The sequence below is a fragment of the Chelonia mydas genome, chromosome 15 (genome assembly GCF_015237465.2).
Source record: "Chelonia mydas isolate rCheMyd1 chromosome 15, rCheMyd1.pri.v2, whole genome shotgun sequence".
In the NCBI taxonomy this organism is placed as follows: domain Eukaryota; kingdom Metazoa; phylum Chordata; order Testudines; family Cheloniidae; genus Chelonia; species Chelonia mydas.
The window spans coordinates 12830261-12854578 of record NC_057856.1 but is presented as its reverse complement, the minus strand read 5'-3'; the positions used below and the strand labels follow the sequence as shown (position 1 = coordinate 12854578).

The 24318-nt window shown below is 44.3% G+C and overlaps 1 protein-coding gene across 12 annotated transcripts in view; it reads left to right on the top strand.

Moving 5' to 3' along the window:
• The first annotated feature begins 21 nt into the window (after positions 1 to 21).
• Positions 22 to 24318, top strand: part of MED15 (mediator complex subunit 15) — a 41922-nt gene continuing 17625 nt past the window's right edge. For 5 of the 12 annotated variants that reach the window (XR_006286013.1, XR_006286012.1, XM_043529419.1 and 2 more), the window contains exons 1-8: positions 100 to 280; positions 11694 to 11781; positions 13580 to 13631; positions 14587 to 14616; positions 16062 to 16274; positions 17377 to 17645; positions 18497 to 18814; positions 20107 to 20199. Coding sequence is in view for 10 of the 12 variants with exons in the window: in XM_043529419.1 (XP_043385354.1) it covers positions 213 to 280; positions 11694 to 11781; positions 13580 to 13631; positions 14587 to 14616; positions 16062 to 16274; positions 17377 to 17645; positions 18497 to 18814; positions 20107 to 20199 (1131 nt within the window). In the remaining 2 variants the exon portion in view is untranslated. Of the gene's footprint in view, positions 281 to 11693; positions 11782 to 13579; positions 13632 to 14586; positions 14617 to 16061; positions 16275 to 17376; positions 17646 to 18496; positions 18815 to 20106; positions 20200 to 24318 lie in introns of all 12 variants that reach the window. The other 7 variants (XM_043529420.1, XM_043529417.1, XM_043529424.1 and 4 more) reach the window with 5 other exon arrangements.

Genomic DNA, 24318 nt, shown 5'->3' with positions numbered 1-24318 from the left:
GGGGACTACGTTTCCCAACATGCATCGGGGGAAGAACTGCTGGCGAGACCGAGGCCAAAGGAGACTTCATTTTCCAGCGCAGTCGCGCGCGCCCACTGCGCCGGAAGTTGATGTCACTTCCGGGTTAGCCTGTGGCGGATCGTCGTCAGCGGCGGAGGGAACCGCGGAGGCTGGGGTTGGCGGCGGCGGCAGCGGCAGCGGCAAGGGCGGGGATGGACGTGTCTGGGCAGGAGACCGATTGGCGCAGCACGAACTTCCGGCAGAAGCTGGTCAGCCAGATGTGAGTACGGGGCCCCGTGGGGACGCGGGGGCGGGGGCGGAGCAGCCTAGGCCGCAAACGCGCCCTGCTTCGGCTGCCCGCTGCCCGGGCAGGGAGACTGGCTGGCCGGCCACCCGTGACACTCCCCGCCCTGCAGCCGGAACGTGCGGGGCCCGCTCCCCGCAGTCGCCTGTCTCTGGCGCTGGCAGGCCGCCGCGATGTCTCTCTCCTGCCGTGTTGCACCGCCCCCGTCCTGGTCGGCAGCCGCTTCCTGTGGGGGTGGCCCCAGGGGCGGCCTGCCTCCTAGCTGCCCGCTGGCAGCCTCTAGGGGTGGCGCGCCCCCGCTGCCCCACCACTCTCTCTCTCCCCGCCAACCCGGTGTGTCTCTGGAGCTGGCTTCCCTGCCCCCGCCTCAGTTATCCGGAGCCAGCCGACCACGCCGCTGCTCTTCTCCCCTGCCAGCGGCCTGTCCGGGGAGGGCGTAGTTCCCCCCCCTTCCGTTCCCCACACCGGAGGAGGCTGGTCACGCTGCTTTCTCCCCTGAGCTCCCTTCCAGCCTCTTCTGTGGGCTCTGCTGATCACCCCGTGCTGCTTCCTGACCAACTGGGCAGCCTCTGGGGTTTCAGAACAATGTTAAATAAACCGCTGGCTGTCTCGGCCCTACGCTCTGCTCTGCTGCTTATTGGACGCAAATAATGCCAAACAGGCTTAACGTTTCTCTGAGGATGGTTAGATGTTTCACAATTTAACCACCTGGCCTCATTCCTGTAACCCTTGTTCCCGATCCTATTTTATTTGTTTTGGTCTTCATGGAGGTTCATGTCTGAATTTAGGTTATAAACTATTCAGGGCACAGAGTGGCTTTCCTTGTGCCTGTGAAGTGCCTCACATGCTTTTTGGGTGCTCAGAGCTAATATGTTACACTTTTAGTTTGTTCTGTGAAGTCACCTGTCTTACACAAAGACAATCCGCAGGGGCAAGGAAACTTGGAGCTAATGCTCAAACTCTTTTTTTCTCTCCGTGCATGTCAATCTGTAGCAGTCTTCTGTCAGTGGTATTTAAAAAATGGATGCTGATGAATATGTTCAAGAGAAACTTAAAATAACAGATTAAGTAAATGTATTAGTCTTGGCAAACAAAATTTTAATTAAAAATAAAATAGTTGTATAACAAGGAATGCCACTTAACTTAAACATTTAAAATTCTGGAAATTGGAAAGTAGATAGTATTAATTTACCCTCTAAGTTCATAGGCTGTTTTGTGTTATCATTCTAAGCACTGACAATTTTCCTCAGGTCCAAAACCTTTTGTGTTCTGCAGGTGATAGTGTTTCCCCTGAACTACATAACACATCTCAGACATAAAAGTAGCCATATATATTATTTTAATTAAAAAAAAAAAAGCTTTTGCTGGTATTGGTGAATCATTATTATAGTGCTTTTATTGAGATTGGGTTCATGTGTCACATCTGAAATTACAGTTTGGCAGTTTCATCTTGTTGCAGTTAGAATAAAATAAGACTTGCCACAACCAGGGGTTATAATAGCCAGAGGTATGCTCGGTGTAATATATAGCAGCAGGGTTGGGAGCTGTTGCCTAGGAATGTTTTGAGGTCTGATCACGCATTGGTTCCTCTTCCTGTGCTTCCGTTTTCACCTTCAGTGACTCATAAGTAACTGACATGTAAAGGAAATAATTAAAATAATTACTATGTAGATTTCCTTTGGAAAATGTTCTGTAACCATAGAAAGTGTTTAACAAGATCTTGCAAAATAGTCCTGAAAACTCACTAGTCCATGCACAAATCTTCTCATTCACCTTTACAAGATGATGAAAATTAATGTTACTTGCCATTAACAAATATTCACACTATTAAGAATCATTTAAAATAAATTAAACTTGTATGAAAATATTCAAGTGACCCATCTTTAGAGAAAGTCTCTAACCTAACTCTTGGATATGGTATAGCTGCGTAGGTGGTAAATGAGGCAGCTTCTGTTTCTGCGATTCAAACGTGGATTCACTCTATCAGTCTGATTTTAGGCATTTGCTGGAGATAGCCATGAAATGGTGGTATGGGCACAAGCAAAGCATCCATGCTAGTCTTGTTTCAATTATAAATAGCCTTGGATACTAGTGGCCACTAGGCTTTGTTGACTTTTCTGCAAAGCTTTTGGGAATGGATGTGAAGATATTTCAGTATGTTTGTTCTTTGGAGAGCTCCAAAGGGTAGTAAGAGATGCTTATTCTTCCCTGCAGGGGGTTGTCTTGTGCAGGGTTCCATCTTATTTATGTGCATGTTTCAACTGGTAGGGGCAGTAGGGTTGTCAATGATGGATGGCGCTTAGACCTTATGATTCTTTTTTATTAAACCTGGATACTAGGTTCTTGTGATCTCCAGCTGTTTGAGACAACTGGGGAAGTATATGGTAGAGAATGGCTTAGGCTCATCCTGGATATGATGGAAGCTGTGCTCTTAGGTACATGAAAATGTTAGAGGAGTGAGTGGGGGCTGAGAATGTCTTCTGTTTGAGGTGTATATCCCACACTTGTCAGTGTGATTCAGTCTTTGGGTTACTGTTGATCCATTGCTGTTCCTGGTCGTCAGCCGAGAATACCATGATGTGTCATTTTCCATCTATGGCTGCTCAGGAGACTGAGACAGTTTCTCTGGTGTGTTTCTTGGTACTTGGATCCATGCCCTTGTAACAAGATTATTGCAGTGTGCTCAATTTGGGACAACCCTTGAAACCTTCAAAGCTTCACACAGGGCAGAATTGAATGGGACGAATGTGAACAGAATAGATAAGGGCTCTACACAGGTGCCCTGTTTGGTTTAATTATATTCACTGTTTCTACACTGTAAATACCTAGTTAGAAAGATGCCTGGTACTCATGGATTGCCTCTTGCTCTGTGTCTTCTCATAGGAGTTCTAATTCGTGGGATCCATTCTCACTGTAGATTCCTATCAGACTTCTATGGCCAGTGACAGGGTGTTCCCAGTAGAGAACTCGCATCACTAGACCCTGTACCCTTCAACAGTTTGTTCCAGTTTCGGGGTACTTAACAAAACTTATTTGCATGCACTTTGTATTGGCCATTATTAATAATAGGAGCAGGTGATGCTGTGGTGGTTGCTAGTAAAGAGTTGTTGAAAGTATATGTTTTATTGATTTAAGGTGCTTATTTTAGTATTATCACATAATATTTTTAAAAGTGCAGATATACAAAAATAATCTTAAATTGTGTACAGAGGGAAGGAAAAGTACTGATCCTTAAACTGTTAGCTGCAAAAACAAACTTATCAATGGGAGCCAGGTAATTGAAAAAGGTAAAATTGTCAGTAGGGAACAAAAAGCAGTAATATTTGCCTGTTAATTCACTAGGGCTTTAACAGTTAAACTTACAGGGTGCTCATACCGAAAGGTATCTTTGGGTATATTATGTGTTATAGTACATCTAAAATATCTGTTAAGAAAACATTAAGGTTGCAAAATCAAACACTCCAAAGTTAAGAAATGCCAGAATTAAGGGTGACTGTACAACTGGCAGCTAGATTCCACTCTCAGCACAGTAAGTGCACCATAGTCCAGGCATATGCTCCAACAAATGATGTAGATGAAGAGGACAAAGAGAGAGTCTATGCAGAATTGAACAATGTAATGAAAGAAATACCAAACCACAATCTTGTCCTGGTTATGGGAGATTTTAATGCCCAGATCAGAAATGAAAGAAGAGGTTGGGAAACAGTCATCGGCCCACACACAACTGGAACAGTGACAGACAATGGCACAAGACTTCTTGTTTTTGGCACAAAATTCAATCTTAGCATCTGCAATTCTTTCTTCCAACATAAAAATGTACACAAAAAGACATGGATTTCACTAGATGACCTTACACAAAATGAGATCCACTATATCTGTGTTAGTCAGAGGTGGAAAACATCTGTGTCAGACACAAGAGTATTCAGAGGAGCCCATATAGGGAGCGATCGCTACTTGCTGAAAGCAAACATCAAACTGAAGTTTAAAGTGCTCAAAAAGAAAGAAGACTCTGATTATTCAATACACAGAATTAATTATGTATTGAATACACAATACAAGATTGCAGGATACGAAAAGAGTACCAGATAGAGGTCAAGTACTGGTTTGAGGCCCTTAAAGATCTTGAAGAAAACGAAGTGGAAAAATACTGGAATCTTTCCAAAACAGCTATGCTAGAAGCAGCTGAAAAGATAATTGGTAGAAAGAGAGGAAGCAATAAAGATCAGTGGAAGAAGAAACATGGAAAATTATAGACAAAAGAAAAAAACAAAAGGTTCTAGTACTACAACATGCGACTGAAGAAACAAAACAAATCTACAGAACCTTGACAAAGCAGTAAAGAAACAATGGAAAAAAGATAAGCAGAATTGGATAGAAAGTAAGGCTAGTGAAGCTGAAGAAGCAGGGGAAAGAAACGATACAAGAACAGTCTACACGATCCTGAAACAGTTAACAGGATATGGATCAAAATTCACAAGTGTCCCAATGAAAGGGAAACCAGGAGAAATTTTGAAAAAACAGGAGGAACAAGAAAATAAATGGGTGAAACACTTCAAAGAAGTGCTAAACCAACCAGAACCAATTACAAGAATTTAACAATGATAAATAAACCATTAGACCTAGATATAGATGTATCTGACGTAAAAATCGAAGAAGTAAAAAGAAGCTGAAAAACAACAAGGCACCTGGATTGCACGACATTCATCCTGAGATGCTTAAATATGGAGGCGAAGATGTGGAATCAGTCATCTGTTTGCTGTGCAACAAAATATGGATGCAGAAGAATGTGCCGGAAGAGTGGACCCTTGGTCTCATCATCAAGTTACCAAAGAAAGGTGATCTAAACAATTGTTCAAATTGGAGGGGAGTATCTGTCACAGGAAAAGTATTAGCAGCAGTCCTCCTGAACAGAATGAAAGGAAAGATGAATACCATCCGACGTGAGCAACAGTCTGGATTTAGACAAGGGAGATTGTGTACAGATGCTGTTTTCACCCTGAAATGGATTATTGAGAACACAATTGAATTCCAAGGCAGTCTTGCCATCACTTTTGTGGATTTTCAAAAGGCATTTGATAGTGTAAACAGAGAAACAATGTGGAAAATTGTGGAACAATATGGAATTCCAACAAAATTAATACTATGAAGGCATTCTATGCCAACTCAAAATGCTGCATTAAAATGGAAAAGGGGTTGAGTAAGCCATTCAGCATCAAGACAGGTGTAAGGCAGGGGTGCGTTCTGTCTCCTTTTTTGTTTATGCTAGTCATCAACTATGGATTAAAACAATGCGACAGTGATACATATGGCCAAAAATGGAACAATTCAAGGCTATTTGGTCTAGACTTTGCAGATGACATAGCTCTTATTAATGAAGATGTCAGACTACAAAAATACAAAAACCAAGTGAAAAGTAATGGAAAAGAAAGATTTAAGATACAATGCAAAGAAATGTAGAGTCATGTTAATAGGGACTACAGAGGCAGATATCAAAACTGAAGAAGAGAAACTGGAGAAGGTGGACAATTTTATGTATCTTGGAAGTGCCATCAGCCAAGATGGTGCTTGTTCCGAGGCAATAACAATCGGGAAGGCAAACATCTGGCAACTCAAAAACATCTCCTTCAAGACAAAACTGAATGTGTACAAAGCAATTGTTGTTGCCATCACAACATATAGTGGTGAGACATGGCAACTTACCAAGATAGATAAGCAAAAGCTGGATGCATTTCATCACAAATGTTTGAGAAGAATATTGGGAATAACGTATAGAGTTAGGAAGACGAATGAAGAAGTCAGAAAAATTACTAGACAAGGTACCCTCTCCCAAAGACATCAGTGGCTGGGACATGTGCTGAGAATGGAAAAAGAACGCTTACCAAATACTGCCCTTGAATGAAAGCCAGAAAATGCAAGAAGAAAGACAGTGAATAACATGGAAACGAACAGTTCTGAACGACATCAAGCACCTCAACATGAAATGGGAAGATTTGGAGAGAAGGGCCGTTGACAGGCAAGGATGGCAGTTGTGGGTAGCCCAATGTGCAGCAAAGTATGGGATGGACTCAGGTCTAAGTAAGGTACAACCTTAACCTGGCCCCTTTGTGCATTATGATACAGACTTTATCCTCTGTCATTCAGTGAACTGGTTAGATGGTGGTCATTGAACAGGTAGGCTATTCAATATTTCTTTTTATCCTCATCATTCATCCCGTGCATGATTTACACACACTATCCAAACCCAGCTCTGAATACAGAATTAGTGCTGTCATTGTAGTATCTTAAATTCATTAGTGTTTGTAAAGAATTATCTTTACATCTATGTGAGGTGACTTCATCTTATCTCCATTTTAAAGTGTCAGCTAATTTTTGGTGTCAACTTTGAGAGCCAAGAGCCTGATTTTTCAAAGTAGTACTTTATATATTCAGAGCGGAGCTCTCATTGACCTCAGTTGCAGTTGTGAGTCCTCCGTACTTCTGCAAATCAGATCCCTGGTGTCTCAAGATGAGTACCTAAAAAATGAACAGACTGTGGCCACCTGTGAATACCTTGGTTTGTGACTTGCAGAGTATCATGTATGAACTCTCTGGCAGAGGCAGGGATAGAATCTAATTCTTCGGGATAGTATTCAGCTGCCTGACCCATGAGATCATCTTTTCTCTAATCCAGTGTCTCATTCACTACATATCTTCCACTTTCTCAGCAAATGAGTCAAGGGTCCTACAAACAAACAACTCATTTTCTACACAACCTTGATTTAATCTCTGAGTACTGTCCCACCTGTGCACTGAATGAAGCAGGGGTCCTATGGAAAAAATAGTGATTGTGAGAGATGGCAATTTCCCTGACAAATAGTATTAAATTAAGTTAAATCTTACTGAATCAAGTTTAAGTATCTTAGAAGTTCCTTGTATTAAAAATGCAAATGTTAATGTATTAGTGTGGACTTGTATGAAATGTCTCTGGAGGAAGACATGAGTAAGGTAAACCTGGGAAAGTATTAGCAGCTTCACAGGACTATTTAACTCAATGTGCCAGACAAGACTGAACTTTTAAAGTTAAGTGGGTTTTCCACTAAATCTCTAGGGAGAGGATATGCAAATGTAGCCCATCCAGTTATGTAAGAATATAGCCATTAGAAGCTTTGCTCTGAGGAGGAGACTTTTGTCTGCTGATCATCTGTTATGTGAGGACAAGATCAGAGGCCCAAACTGTATAAAGGAGTGACGCACAGATTCGTGGGGGTATTTGTTCTGAGCTAACAGCTGTTGTGAACTTGTAACCACAGGAAAACACACTTGGTGGGGTTTGACTCCTGCCAGAGCCCTTGCTGGAGTTGGGGTGATCTACGGTAAGCTTATTAGCGTACATGTAGGCTCTTTTATTGTTTTAATATTTTCTCTGTAATGCTTTCACTTTAAGAATAAATGTGCTTGCTTTGGAAAAGCTGTGTTGGACCTTAAATTGTGAGCAGTTACACAATTATGCCTCTGAGGAGAAAAACAAAGCAGGCCTGCTTGGGCAGTCTGACTTACTGGGGAACTGTGTAGCTTGGAAATATCTGGATCAGAAGGGAGTGAGGCACAGGTCTCTGTCCAAGCAAGATGATGGCTGGGGAGCCAGAAGCCAGTGGGTGCCATTGGTGGATTACAGAAGGAATACAGGTACAGATGCCCTGAACTGTGGCAGTGATTATGTAATTAGACTGTGTCATAATGTATACACACGAGGATTGAATTACAGTTACATGCATGTGAGAATCAAAGACTAATTAGAGGGAGCTGGTCAACCTTTTAGGTGTGTTGTGTTTAATTTAAATTATTTCAATATAGTATAGTAAATTTAAGCCTCAATATAGGTTGTCGTCATTTCAAATTTAATAGATTTTTAAATTTCATTTTAAAATTAACACACAAAAAAAACAGGTTTATCCACCTTGATCACAGCGTGGTTCTCACTTCCCACAGAGAGGAAAGTACCAGCTTCGGGGACACAGGTTAAGCAGCTGAGTGAGAGGATACAGGAACAGTGCAGTGATCATAATAGTGACGATGTTTTTGAAAGGGAGGGATAGAGTTGAGGCAGTGCAAAAGAGGAAGGATTGTCCACTAGCTAGCATTTGGATCCTGGGAGACTTGGGTTCAATTCCCTGCTCCATGACAGACTTCCTGTGTGACCTAGGGCAAGTTACTTTGTCGTTCTGTCTTAATTCCCCATCTGCAAAAATGGGGATAATATAGCATACCCTATCTCACAGGGGTGTTATGAGGATAAATACATTAAATATCATGAGGTGCACTGATACTAGAGTGATAGGGGCTATAGATGTATCATTGATGGATGTGGAAGTTTTGGGGGGAGAGACTGAAGTTCCCCAACAGCACCCACTGAATAGCTCCACTCTTCCCTGCACAATCCCAACACCTGTCACTGCTGCAACCTGCATATTCTCCCTTCCACTGTTCAGGCATCTGTATCATTGCTCCAATGCCACCAACATGTTCTCTGTCATGCCATTGCATCAATGCCCCATGCTTTCCTTTGAGTCCTCCCACACCAGCTCCATTCTCCTCTCAGTGATTCCATGCCCCTGGTAAGCTTGGAAGGACCATGGGGAGGTGGAAATGTGGTGGGGCTGTGAGCAGTCTCCTGTACCAGTTGGAGGGAAGAAGGGACAGGAGAGTGGAGATGCTGGGCGTGGTCTACACTTAAAATATACATCAACAGCTACAGAGCTCAGGGGTGTGAAAAATCTACACTGAGTGCTGTATTTAGCTGTGCCTAACTAACTCCCAGTGTAGATGTAGCTAGGTCGACAAAAGAATGCTTCCATCAATCTAGCTACTGTCCCTTGGGGACATGCAGTTTTTATAGCAGTGGTTCTCAAACTCTGGGTCAAGACCCCAAAGTGAGTCGCTGGGGTCTGGAGCTGAAGATGAAGCCTGAGCTCTGCTGCTTGGGGCTTGGGCTCTGGCCACCCCCCACCCAGGGTCATGTAGTAATTTTAGATGGCCGAAGGAGGTTGTAGTGCAATGAAGTTTGACATCTGCTGTCATACAGCAATAGAAAAACCTCTTTGGTCACTGTAGGCTGTATCTATCCTACAGGGCCATCTTTGCATAGCTACAGTCTCCGGAGTGTAGAAAAGGCCAAGATCTAGGCTTAGATTATGGGGAAGGGGCTCTATGTGCAACTAGGAGGTTCAAAATGGTGTAAACTAGCTCATTCATCTCAATGCTATGTTCTTGTTCAGCTGAGAACACCCCAAGGAGATGAATACAATATGAAAAAATAGCTCTGAGATGTGTGGACTTCTCCATTCCTGTCAGTGTGTGTTTTCCTCCTTCTCCCTAGTGCCAGTGCTTGTGAACCTGTGATATGCAGATGGCATGCCTGTTCTGAGCTCCCAACCCAAAAGGCCCTCAGATACTGGCTCACAAAGGAGTGGGATAAGGGAAAGGGGCATGGCCCCCATATCCTGCTCATGAGAGACAGGGGCTCAGGCCTCCCAGAGGAGCAGCCCCCCCAACCCAGCTCACATGGGGAATAAGGAGAGGGGCTCAAGCACTCCCTACACCAGATCCTGTTTCACATGATAGTGGGGGGCAGGGACAGTGGTGTGGGGCTCCCCAGATTCCAGCACGCACAAAGGAGAGGAGAATGCAGGGTTGATGGGGGCGCCCCCACTCCCTCTACCACTCATCCCCAGGTCCTCCCTCCCAGAGTCCAACCCTTCTCACCCCCCCATCCCCTCTTGCCCTAGAACTCCCTTCCCTTTCTAAAGCCCCCTAATCCCTCCCTCCCACTTCCTGCACTTTCCCAACCTCCACATCTTCCTTACTCCTCCCACAAATTCACATTTCCCCTCACTGCTTCAACCATCCATATTCCTCATAAGTGTATGAAAAAAAATTAGAATCTAAAAATGTTATCAGGAGCTCATGTTAGGGTGTTGTGTATGAGGAACACCCTGACTTTAAGTAAACTGAGGTCCATTGTTCAGGAAACATGATTGCATTATCCTAACTCTTTGATCTTCCGTAGAGTGAATCAAAGCTAATAGATTAATCATTGCTGGTGCTGTGCTGTAATAAATTGAGGCCTTATCTTACTGAAGAGGCATGGAGAGGTTGTGGAGAGGTTCAGGCCTTAGCATGTTTGGTATTGTGCTCAGGTCTAGCCGCTTTCACTTGCTGAAAAGACCCCATCCTAAACAACCCTTACATTTAGTAATGGAATAAATGAGAATTCCATACCCATCTATTGATAGGATCCTCTGAGAAATTGGAGCTGTTTAAAATATAGAGGAACCTGGCAAGAAACAGATGTTGGCCAGCCTGAGAGAAGTTGGAGAGAAACAAAGTCAGGCCTGGTCTACATTACAGAGTTAAGTTGACATAAGGCAGCTTACCTTGACCTCACTCTGTAAGCGTCTACATTAAAATGTTGTCCACTATATAAGTCTGTTGCCCGCTACATTGACTTAATAACTCCACCTCCATGAGAGGCATAGCGCTTAAGACGCAGTGTTCGTGTAGATATTGTATTACTCACATCGCCTGTTGGCTATCAGCCCCTCTCCCCCCCCGGGGCTTACAGTCAGAGGAGGGTTGCCCCCTTCCGCTCGGGGGCTCACTGCCAGAGCATGCTACCCCTATTTCTGTGGTTATGAATCCAGAGCAGGTGAGGCTTGCACCACTTCTGTTTTTTACAAAAAAGCTTAACCATACAACCCATCAATAATGTACTGAATTTATAAAGCTTCAAGTATATACTATATTTATAGTCCAGTAACGTTCAAAGTGCGTGCTCAGGATTGGCCGCTATTGACTGGGTGTTTATAAACCTCATGTGAATACATGGTCCCTGCTTCAAAGGGTTAGTAATCAAAGGAGGCAGGTGATGTCGGAAAGGTGGAAAGAGGGGAACAATCAATGTCCCAGGTTAGTGTCTTTAAATGGCACTGGGCTAAAAGTAGCATGGAAGCCTCATGGCAACCCCCACAGCATGGAAGATGTTTATTTTGGGCCTCTGACAGGAGAAGATGGTCTCCTATGCACCTTGAAATGGAATCAGTTGCTGAATCTCATACCATCTCTGCCTGATGGGAGGTATTTCCTAGTTTCTTCCTTTCTAGCAAGGAGGTAAATGTCTAATTAGAGGAGGAGACTTCTATTGATGTGATGGCTACCTGGCTATCTGCTATTGATGTTAATCAGATTGTGCATGTAAATCAGTGGAATTGGTTTCTTTTATGTTTTATGTATGTATGTATTTGTCAGTTATTCATTGGTGAAAAGTTGCCATCCATCTGTTCCCTAGGTAGGGAAGGGGGTTTCACCTGCCCTCAGTTAATGTCCTTCGTGAGTTCCGTGTCTTGTTTTGCAGTGATGAGGCCATGAGGAAGGCCGGTGTGGCCCACAATAAATCCAGCAAAGATATGGAGAATCATGTTTTTATGAAAGCCAAAACTCGGGTAAGGCACTTCCATGTATTTCCAATTGTGTCTGTCTTGGTCTGTTGTGAGTAGATACACCAGGTTCCCAAATGCATCTAGTTGTCTAGCAACATCTGGCCAGGACACCTGCATAAACTATGTTAAATTTATACAGGAGCATTTAATGATGAGGGGGAGCCAAAGTGCTTTGCACACTCCACAAAAAACCAGTGTGAAGTGAAATGTTTGGCAAAGACAATATGGTAAATTCCTATTATCACAAAAGATACAACAGGACCTCCAATGACCGTGAAGAACACAGGAGTGAGGTTTATAAGGTCTCGTCGACCCACGTGCAATTAACTGCATGGAACTCACTTTATCTACAGCTTAGCTTGACTTGTGCTTAATTACATAGAATCATAGAATATCAGGGTTGGAAGGGACCTCAGGAGGTCATCTAGTCCAACCCCCTGCTCAAAGCAGGACCAATCCCCAATTTTTGCCCCAGATCCCTAAATGGCCCCCTCAAGGATTGAACTCACAACCCTGGGTTTAGCAGGCCAATGCTCAAACCACTGAGCTATTCCTCCTCCCATGGTTCAGGAGTGTGGATTTTTCACACCCCAAGCAATGTAGCTGGATTGACTTCACTTTTGAGTGTAGATCTGACTTAAGTAAAGGCGCTGGGTTGGTCTATGCTGAAAACTTTTATTTGCATAGCTACAGCTTTCGAATGTGAAAAATTCATCCCACTGAGAGACATAGCTATGCCAACCTAACCCCTGGTGTAGACAGCACTACCACTTCTCGAGGAGGTAAATTAATTACAGCAATGGGCATGGGCAGTGCGTCTAATAGGCAGGGGAAGGCTGTGCCTACCCAAACAGCCCCACATGGCCCTGCCCACACTCTGTACAGAGGCCCCCTCCTGCTGCTGGTTGGCCCCAGCCCAGGCAGGCTGCTCCTTTCCCGGGAAGGGAAGCCTGCTGGGACTATGGTGGCTGGAATTTGAGGTAGCTGCGGCTACCCGGTGCTGGGGGGGCCCCAGCACTGGGGCCACGCCATCCAGCACTCCAGGGCTGGAGGAGACAGGGGTCCGCGCGCCACCTACCAATCTGAGGGGGGCTGCTTTCTGCCCGCCCGCCCACCCACCCAATGCTCTGGGGGGGCTGGGAGGGGCTATGTGCCGCCTGCCTGGTGCTCTGGGGGGCCACCCGCCCGGTGCTCAGTTGGCTGGGGGAAAGGGGTCGTGCGCAGCCCACCCGCCTGGTGCTCTGGGGTTGGGGGTCATGGGGGGGTTGGTAGCTGCAGGAGAGGGGGGATCTGGGTTGGGGAGAGGGGCCTCAGGTGGAAGGGGTGAGCCAGGCCAGGGGCTAGCCTCCCCGAGCCGGTGGTTCACCCGCCACCCATGGCAATGGGAGAACCCCTCCTGTTGCTGTAGTCCGTGTCTACACTTAAAATGCAACAGTGGCACAGTTATGCCACTATAGCACTTCAAGTGCAGACAGAGCCTGTCTCGGTCTGTAAACACATCTACAGTACTGCTAGTATGTAGCTGTATTGGCAGCTGTCTACCTCTTCTACCCGCATTTGCTGTTTCTGCTTCTGTCCTGCACAGTTAAGCACAATGACCTTTTCTTTAGAAACATACCCCGCCCATTTCAGTTCCTGAGCACATCATTGACTGTTATGAAAAGCATACCAGTCCTGAAGGAGGAGGGACCCTTCTGTTACACGGTGGGTGGGAGTGGCAGTGTGAGGAACGGAAACAGTGAGTCATGGAGTATGTTGCTTCCCCATTCTGTGCTAAGCTCTTTCTTGTTTTCAACTTTAGGAGGAATATCTTTCTCTTGTGGCCAGACTTATTATCCATTTTCGAGACATTCGTAAGTAATCCTTGTATTTATTTGTTAGTTATAGGAGTGCTAGCTTTCTGGGTGGCTTGAGTCTGCTAGTTCTGACTGGCATTCTCCAAGAGTTGCTTCAGTAGTTTCTGCTGCTGGATCTGTGCCTAGCTCTTGAATGTGTAATGTTCTTTACAATATCTGTCTAGAACTGAAGAACCCACTAGAAAGTTCTTGATATCTCCACTTTTCATTTCACCAAATGTTTTCTCTGAGGTCATCCTCCCTCTCCATTTCCATCACAACCAAAATGCTGTGAAGACAAATTGGCTGAGCTTCATTTCTTTGTTCTACTTTGATTTGCAAATGAATTAAAAAGCATTCAGTTATGCAATATTAAAGTAAATTTTATCCTCAGCATGGAATCCTGAATTAGGGTATCTGCCCTTCTGTTTAGTTTTATTCCTCCAAAAATAAGTCTATGGAATGGAACAAACAGTCTCAAAGTGCTTATGAGTCTTCCTAGGTGTGGAACTACTGGAGGAAGCCATCTGTCATACACTGCACCAGGAAGTGTATAGAGGAGCTGCCTCAGACGCTTGTCCCATTCTGTAGAAAATTTCACAAAGCAAGCATTAATCTTTACACCTGGGAGTGAAATCTGACTTGCAGAGCTCTTACACTGGCAGAACCGTGTGGGATGTTGGTGGCAATGATTGACATTACAGAGCATGTCTGCAACAGCACTCCATGGCCAGCTGGGATGCTAAGTTCCTGATCAGGAAGTAACCTAGGAGCTCTCTAGCTCTGTGGCTTGCTGCCTAGGGTAGGGACTGTGGGTAAAATGTTTGGAGGCACTTTGGCATGGGGGTAACTAATGGGAAGCAATTCTTTGCGCTATTAATGCATTGGTTGTTAGGAATAACAGTTTAAATTGCTGTTCAACAAAATGCAGCAAAATTTATAACTTGAGTATGTATTCACTCTTATTTTCTAGACAATAAGAAATCTCAGGCTTCGGTCAGTGGTAAGAACATTTTTTCAGACTAAATGAAAAATTGTCAGTATTTTTGGTGGCATATGAAGTGGGGAGGGAGGGCTTACTGCCGACTTGCAGCAAAGGAGGGCAACTTAAATTCTTAATAAATCATACTGTGGTGAGGAGGAAAGTTCTAGTGAGCCTTTTAGACTCTTCACATATGGATGTTGTGTGGAACACTCATTTGATTGCACCTCTGTACTGTGTGTTGGTGCTAAATATTATTAAACCTATTCAACAAATGCCAGTGTTGTGAATTGGACTGTCCAGCAGGAAGTAGCTGAGTTCCTCCTTGCTTACCTTCTTGCAGTTCTCATTGGTGTATGAGCTTGATACCTGTTCTGCATTACAAGACTATGGAGTAGTCCTGTCAGCAGAAACTATGTCCTGGTGGACTCTGCATGTGACTGAAGGAATCTCCTCTATAACTATGTTAATCCCCCTGTAAGAGAGTATACGGTGAGGCAGCAATTATCTGTTGCCACCTCGTCCCAGCACGGATTAAAGACGTGCTGCACAATATATGTTAATGCCAGTACTCTGGAGTGCTCTAAAGTTATGTCCTCTTTGATCTTTACACTTAAGGAGGAAGGCACATATTACATACTTGATGAACACCAGTATAATAATGTTCCTGAAATGCTTGTAATTCTCTCTCCTTCAGAAGTCTGTTTGCAGTTCCTTTCCCCTTGCCCCAGACCCCAGATTATCACCCTCTCTCTGACTGAGGAGTGCTGATCATGGGTATTTGAGAAGTGTGTGGAGAAGCTTCAGTGTGCAGTCTAGAGGAAGTATATTGCAAGGTACTTCGTCAGGCTGAACACTTGGTCTCCTGAGCGCTCCCACTCCTTAACCTGGGACGGAAGGGGCCTAACTTGGATCCATCACATCAGTGTGCTCTTATTTCCTGGATTCCCATGTGGTAGCACAAAGCTCTGCTGATAGCATGCTGAGCCTGCCATGTCTTGCCTTTGTACCTGGATATCTGTTTAGAGTAGAGGTGACTGGTGATTTCCCTTTCGCTAATATATATTTAGTGTTTTGCATATTTAAAGTAGCATGACCAGATGTCTCGATTTTATAGGGACAGTCCCAATTTTTGGGTCTTTTTCTTATATAGGCTCCTATTACCCCCCACTCCCTTTCCCGATTTTTCACACTTGCTGTCTGGTCACCCTAATTTAAAGCATTTCACAAACCTCTAAATAATCCTCAAACGCTGCTGTCCCCAGTTTACGGGTGGAAAAATGGAGACAGACTTATGTAAAGCCGCTGAGTCAGTGGCAGAATTGTGATTGTAGAATTCAGGATGGACCCTTAATCCCATGCTGAGTCCACTAGGCCAAAACTTTCTTGTGGCTCCACAGCACAGAGAACTATTTCAGTGGACAGGTCTTCATCTTGTTCTCTTAGTAATGATGTTGTATTCACAGATCCTATGAATGCACTGCAGAATCTAACAGGCGGCCCCCCAGCAGGAGCAGCTGGAATGGGCATGGCTTCACGAGGTCAAGGAGCACCAATGGGTGGGATAAGTGGACTTGGGCCAATGGGCCAGCAGATGAGCCTTCCAGGGCAGCAGCCTCCTGGAACCTCTGGGATGGCCCCCCATGGTATGTCTGGCGTCTCTGCAGCTACTCAACAGAGTAAGTATTCACTATGCTCCCGTCCACTGAAATTAAGTCAATTTAGGGTTCCAGTGCAGAGCCATTTTCTAGGCTGAAAGGAAGAGAAAGTTACAGAATATTCCCTAGGTCTGTTTTTATTTCTCCTGCCAGGAGGATTGGGGATTATGGTGCATCTCACCCTTTGTCATTGATATGGGAAACACGGATTTGAATCGGGGAGGAAAGGGAGGGTTTGCCTTCAAATACCTCTATCCCCACCATAAATGTCCTGGCTGTACTTGTATGCGGTGTTATAGCTGTGTAGGTTGCAGAATATTAGAGAGACAAGGTGGGTGAGGTGATATCTTTTACTGGACCAACTCTTCTTCAGCTATTTGAAAGCTTGTCTCTCACCAACAGAAGTTGGTCCAATAAAAGATACTACCTCGTCTCTCTTGTCTATACTTAAAATTTGTGGCTTTCCACTTGCTACTTGGTTTTGGACTCATTTGCAACTGCGTTTGAGACTGAGGTGGCATATTCTGAGCAAGAATCTGGCTCTGACTAGTAGACTCCTTCTTCTCAAAATATTTTAGTTCTTGAACATCCTTAGTGTTTTGGTTCTACCTGCCTTGCATTTTATATCACCTCATATTGGGGTCTCCATTGTTCTGACAGATAGCTACTGGATGAGGCTCCTTTCAGAGCCCATTCGAACAGCTCCTCCTTTGACCGAAGAGTTCTTTGTGGAACAATGTGAGAGACCTTTCCTTTCTGTTCCCCTCGGGGCATGAATGAGCCCACCCTCCTCCTCCTCCTCCTCCTCCTCCATGCAGTTCTGAAGCTGTTCAGTTAGATTGCAGAGTCGGCCAAAGAGTTGAGGCTTAGACGTAATAGTGATGAGAAATGCCAGGATGATACAAATAACGAGCGTTGTTTAAATGTATATAATGTATACCTGGAAATGGGAGGTTATAATGGCTTTTATGCAATTGCTCCTAGCACAAATGTGGGCTATAAAGTGAGACCCCGGGGTATCTTACGTTTCTGGTCAGAAGAGTTGGTTTGAGCTCCCCAGTCTTGCCTGTCGGACGGCTGGCTACAGGCTGGTCACACTGTACAAACACGTTCTGACTTTCAGCCCAGCTCCAGCTGCAACAGATGGCGGCGCAGCAGCAGCAGCAGCAGCAGTTTCAGCAGCAGCAGGCTGCTTTGCAGCAGCAGCAGCAGCAGCAGTTCCAGGCGCAGCAGTCAGCCATGCAGCAGCAGTTCCAGGTCCAGCAGCAGGCGGCGGCGGCAGCAGCAGCTGCACAGCAGCAGCAGCAGCAGCTGCAGGCAGCCCAGCAGCAGCAGCAGCAGCACATGCTCAAACTGCAGATGCAGCAGCAGCAGCAGCAAAATCAGCAACAGGTAACGAACAGCGAAGCGGTCGCAGGGTGGGCAGCCTGCTCGCAGCCGCTTGTCAAGTGGAGCCATTCCAGAGCTCCGGCTTACCGAGCACTATTACGTGTCGGCCCTCCGCACTACGGGATTAACGTGCTTCTGCTTGTGGGCAAGGCATCATCTTGGGCTGGTCGAGTTCGTTGGCAGCAATGTGCTCTATCTGAGAGAAGACTGATCTTTCCTAGCAAGAAAGAAGCTACGAATTTTGTGCCCTTCTTGTTTGAGACTAAGAGTCAGGATGATGTTTGTCTGCTTCGGAGAAGGTCAGGGGTACAGGAGGGGATGGGAGTGGACACCCGACTCTCCTCCCTCCCCCGAGTTTCCTCTAGAAATAGTAACTGTTTTGTCTCAGTTGTGTGAATTACTCATTTGTCACTTAAAAAAATATTGCGGTACAGAAATTTGAGGCATGCCTAAAGATGATGTATGCAAGAAGAGGTTGATGCTGTCCTGTTCTTGTGTAGGTGTAGGTAAATGGTGATGCTGACATTAGCTTGATGACAGTTTGGAGAAGTGTGTTGTGATCTTTTATGCCGGAGTAGCTAGAGGGCTGGGTACCTTAACCTTGAAACTCTCTGTTAGTGGTAGCAGATGACTTTGTGCCCGTCTGGAGAGGGAAATTAGAATATAAACTGCATGCAGGTGAGTTGTTTGAAGCCTGAGGCTGGCTTGACGGGTAGGCCTTTTCATTTGGGCTAAATGCTTTAACTCAGTATGATGAGTCAGTGTACTGCCTGCAGGCCATTGGCTTTCTTTCTAATACTAAAGACACTGTTGCATTGCTGGAAACTTGAGCATCCCGGCTTTTCCTGTTTTAGATGCAGCAGCAGCAGCAACAACTACAGCGAATTGCTCAAATGCAGTTACAGCAGCAGGCAGCTCAGGCTATGCAGGTGCAGCAGCAGCAGCAAATACCACAGCAACAGATACAGCAGCCGCCGTCTCAGCAAGTCATGCAACAGCAGATGCAACAGATGCAGCAGCAGCAGCAGCAGGTTGCTCAGGCCCAACAGTCTCAGCTTCCACCACAGTCACAGCCCCAGCCCATGGTCTCTCAGGGACAGGCAATCTCAGGACAGATCCCTAGTCAGGTCATGTCTGTACCTTTTACCCAGCAGCAGTTAAAAGCCATGCAGGTAAGTGTGTTAAAGACCCAAAACAAATGGTTGTGTATTCCATGAGCCTCTAGGGAAATAGAAAGTCCTCATTGATAAATAAGCCTTGTTAGTGCTAATAGCAGATATGTGAAATAGTGTAACGTGTTAAGAGGTTAGCTGTTAACCTAGTGCTTGCATAACAATGCTAACTACTAACTTGTGTTGCTTTATTGCTTGCCAGCACAGCATAGTAAAATCCCAAGGTTTTGTAGCTAGACTATGAAATCGTTTGGTATGCTGGATAGAGAAGCTAGTGTTTGAGATTCAGTTCCTTTGTTGCTATTGGTGGGACAAGGAGATGAGTGAGATCTCGTTCTATATAGGTGTAACATTACATTCTGGTGAATGCTGATTTTGCTAGAACATGAGCAAACTTAATTAAATGCCCTAATACATGTGTGTACACGTCAGCCCTCTCACGCTACTGCAGCATGAGACCCCTTTGGCATTGCTTCTGCTACTACATTGAAAGGGGTTGGAACCTCAGTGGGTTGGGGAAGGTGCAACAATGACAGCCAAATCTGCCCCTGCTGACTGTATTGTTAGGGTTGAACTAGTCGGGGATGATTGTCACTTGATGCAGCTTCTCTTAAAATAGCAGTTCATAGGTTGAGGACAGGGTGATTTTGATTTTTGTACTTCATGGTGGATCTCCTAGTATCGCTTCAGTCTGAGTCAGCTAATGCTGCTAATGGTGCAGATTTTCTTACTGTTGACTTACTGTTCAGTGCTATGGAAACTGACCTAGTGAGGGTTTAGTGAGAGTGCTGTGCATTACTAAGCAGGAGATCTAAGTTTTAATTGTGAGCTCTACTCTACTTCACGCTTGGCCTTATTGAAGGTTGGGACTTGGCAGCTAATCTAGGAGTAGTTTACATGTGTCGCACTTCTGCAACAGTTACAGAGTGATGCACAGTTCTAACCAGCTGTCGCATGCAGGCATCTAATATTGTGTACTTGAGTGAAATTAACAAAGCTAATGGTTTGTCATGGCACAGTCCAAGTGGCCGTTGAGTCTGCCTGTAGGAATGCCAGTGCCGAGAAGATGCCACAAAGAAAAGTCAGTGTTAGAGGTGTAGCATTGGGGAGGCTGATTCTAAGCCAGCTGCTCGTGTTCATGAAGTGAGTCATACACTAGTCCAGTGTAAATGCATAGCCGACAGTCTTGTTTGCTCACAACTGAAGGAGTTAGTAAGATGGTTGATCTAAATGCTGTGGAAAGGTGACACCCACCCTAACCAGTTACCCCCTTCTTTCTTCAAATATTCAAGGTAAGAGCTCAACTGGTGCAGCAGCAGCAGCAGGCAGCGGCAGCAGTCCAAGCAGCTCAGGCCCAGGCTGCTCAGATGGGAGCTTCAGGGCAGGTAAGGGCCCATGGAGCCAGTGTCACTAGGGCAGGCCTGTAGCAAGTGCATGCTAAAACTGAGCATGGAGATGGATTTTTGGTAGCTTTCTGAGGAGGGATTTGACATCAGTTGTCCTTACGAAGGTGGTATGGGTGATTATGCACTGTTTCCCTTTTGCTGTGAGTCAGAGGCAGGATTTCATTGACACCTTCTTTGTGCATGCTTGTCCCTAGTAGGTCAGATACTGCTGCCTGGAGTGACTTAGCAGTGCACATTAAGACTGTCTACTGTAGTCATGCGATAGGTCTAGCTGTTCCTGGAGTGTTTCACTTCTATTTCCATAACACTTTCTTAGGAGACTGCCTTGTCATATGAACTTCTCTCTGCTATGAACTGGTGACTGCCGGTCTATACTCAGATGCGATCTCCCTTCCATCTCCCAAACACAAAAGTATTAGTGGAGGTACTGACATGTTCTCCCCCCCCCCCCCCCCCCCGACTTTTCTCTGTTCCATCATTTCCTCTCCCCTCTCATTGAGTAAAATGGACAGTAGATATAAATAGCTCTCGTTTTGAATGTTAACTCTCAAGATAAATGGCACATGTAAATGAGTCACATATGAAGTGCTGGATGAAAGCTTGTTGTCCAGTGCACAATTCAATTTTTTTTAACTAGCAGTACACTGTAGCGTCAGACTATGCTCCTGTATGTGCCCAGCACCAAGGCTAGATGGGGAAGACTTGGGCTTGAGTTGAACCATGCTTCCCATCCTCCCTAAGGGTCTCATATAATGCTTAGTGCTTTTCATTCGTAGTCTTTTACTAACAGGGGTAAGTATAATTATGGACGTTTTTCAGGTGGGGAAACTGAGGTACGTAGGTGAAGTGACTTGTCCAGGATCAGTCAGTGGCACAGTTGGGAATAGAATCCAGTTCTCCTGACTCCCTGTGCACTATGTCATGCTGCCTCCAGTGAAAAAGTAATGGCCTAGACATCCTGCACCCCTTCAGTGTATAAAGTTTGTGTGCAGTGTGAATTGTAACAGTTGGTGGTTCTTCTCACCTGTATCCCTGAGGATCTGTACTAGGAATAGTGGCCTAAGATAACCCAAAGCTACTTCCCTTATTGATGCTGAAGTTCTGCAAGGCCATTACATTCTGTTTCTATACTGGGCCTTTTATATTTCTTACATTATGTTCACACCAGATGAAAGATGAGCAATGGTAAGTACAGTGGCAGTGACAAGAACCCATTCATTACAGTTTAAACATGTGCTTTTAAAACTATTCTTTTTGTTTTGTTTTGTGAATAATCTCCAGGTGGGAGCTACAGGGAGTTAGGGTGGCTAGCAGGACAGCTGTCATGTCATTAATTTAGTGTTGCTGTCCAGCAAGTGGGTTGTGTTTATATGGGGGCATTCTACTTCTTGCCCTGTTAAGTGAATTTCCCCATACAGGTTGCTTAATACCACAGTGCATCTGGAAAGCTTCTGGTGATGGTGGTTGACAGCTGGTTTTGCATCACAGCTACATTACCATATGGGATATAAACTAAGGTATAACTCAGTGTCTGTCATAAATTAGGGCTGCTGAAAGCTTTCTAAACTCCACTGGCAGGTTTATTCACTAAACTCCATGTAGGTCCATACTGATACAAGGTAAATCAATTAAAATTCAATTAATTCTCTTCTGTCCAATAACTAAACATGTTTCTTGTACTTTGTGTAATAGTGTTTTATATAGTAAAATGTTTAGTTTTGAGAATATGGAAGTGTACAGTGTCAATATAGTTCTGGACATCAGAGCATTGATTGGATTTTCTTGGGTTTATAAAGAACAGCTTCTTTTGGAGAGTAAATGTTACCTCCTATTACTTTTATTCCATTAACACCACTTCCTTAAAATTTTCTGTAAAGCTTCCTTGAATTCTAGATTCTATTCTGAGGAAGTTTTATTATAAGCCTACCCTATCATAACACTTGCCTCATTATATATGAGTTTTATGTCCTGTGGTTGTCAAATGGTCTGGGAGTCTGGATCAATGCTGCTATTATTATTATTTGTATTATCATAGCACCTAGGAGCACCAGTATGTTTGTGTCCTTTTCATTTAAGTCTCTGTTCAGCGTCTTTGGGTACAACTAAAATCATTCCTAAATCCTAACATGGATGAAGTGTGGAAGCAAGAATTTGACTTTTCTCTGAAGTTGTCATAGTGATTTTGTTCACACACGAGCATTCTGCTGCTTATGTACCAACCTTTTATGAGACTGTAACTGTGCTCAGATTGAGCAGATGAATGAAGTAAGCAGTGTCCTAATGACCAGAGGCTACATAAGATCCCTGTGGAAACCACACAAAGACGAATGATGACCTGAACTTAAGTTTAAAGTTTAAGCCATTCTGTTCTGCTTTGACTTATTCCAGATGCTCAGAATGCAGATTTGCTTGTTGCTCTTTGAAAGCCAAGGAGCTGGCCTGGTAATCCCAGTGTGATGCTAACTTGGGTATTTGGGAATTCTGAATCCTCAAACAAGGAATCAGACTTCATCTGGAGCAAATCTGGGTTTTTTTTAAGACTCAAGTTCTTATGTCCTGACTGACTGATACTATCAAATCATGGGATTTATATCTTAGGGGAAGAATCCTTTCTTTATTCCCCTCTTCTCTTAGGATGGATTCTCTCCCTTCTCCCAAACTAATTTGTCCTGATTTTCACAGTGAGGGTATCTCAGACATAGTTTGTTTTGCCTCTAGTATCAGTTTTTCTCCAGAAGCCCCAGAGCAGGGTCACTGGAGCAGCAATGTCTTCCCATTTTTATACAATAAGTCTTGTAAATGTGGTGCTCATGTCCTGTAATTGCTTGCACAAAGCAACAGTAGTCTCTTGAACTCCTTCCCCTCCCTCACATACCAAAGGGGCAGGGGACCCTACTCACTGGAAATATTGTAATGAACTTTTTGAACACCTGGAAAGGTAGCAAAGGGCAAATTCCTTATTAGAATTATACCAATTCCATGACCTTCGAACAGCATATTCCCTTCCTCTCCAGCAGCACATGCTTAAAAAAACAATCTAAACCAAAACAAACCGCCCAACAGCTGTAAGCCTTTGAATCAGAGTTTGTTCTGTTGCTTCATGGTTAGCCAGACTCCTTAACAGTGAATCTGCATCTAATTTCATTGACTCTGGAAGAGATATCTAATACACTCACTTTGGTGGTATGGCATGAGAAACAGGACCAAGATGGTACATGCGGTTCAGCATGGCATCCGTGGGTTTTCACGTACGTTACTGGACCCTCATGTGTGCACACGTGAGTTCGTGGGATGGGTGACTAGGCTTTGAGGGACATGTATTCTGCCAGCACTTTCCTTTTTGTTAGGGTTGTGTTGCTCCACCAGCTCTTCTGTTGACACTGTAGCTATTCACTGCACTCTGTAGCATCCACCTATGCTTTGTGCCAGTGCTCGGTTGTTTGCTTGTGATGGCTGCTGCATGCTGTATTTGTACATGTGCATGTGTGTGTGGTGTCTGAAGTTCTCTCATTCGTTTACCTTCTGAAATCCTGTCTCTGACATCCCTCACTTCCTGGATGGAGAGAGACCTCATTGCTCTGATGTTGTGAACTAACAGCTGTGCTGAATTTGATGCTGGTTTTTTTTATCAGTTATTGCTTTCCTTTCTCAGTCTTGCTGTGTTGTAATTTAATTTTATTTATTTTAACAATTGTAAGCACATGCATTCTCTGACTCTCTAGAGACATGTTGCTGGCTGCTTCAACCCATTGACACAGAACACTAAGCAAGAATGCCCACAGTCATTCAAATAAAAGGAGACTTCTTTCACACCTGGATTAGTTAGGTCCTTCTAGCAACAATTAGTAGTGTGCAGATTAGAGAAAGGGGACTTGGAGCTCTCTATCTGTCATAGAAGTGAAAAGCAATGAAAAGGAGCTCTTCCTAATTGATATGCACAAATGTGCCAAAATTCCCTGAATCCCAGTAGCAGAATGTGCCACAATATGCTAATTTTTCACTTGTTGTATCAGACTTCTGATCGATAGCACATTCTGTGTAATTACAGCATTTAAAGCAATTATAAAAAAAAAAAAAAAACTATAAAAAAAACTATGG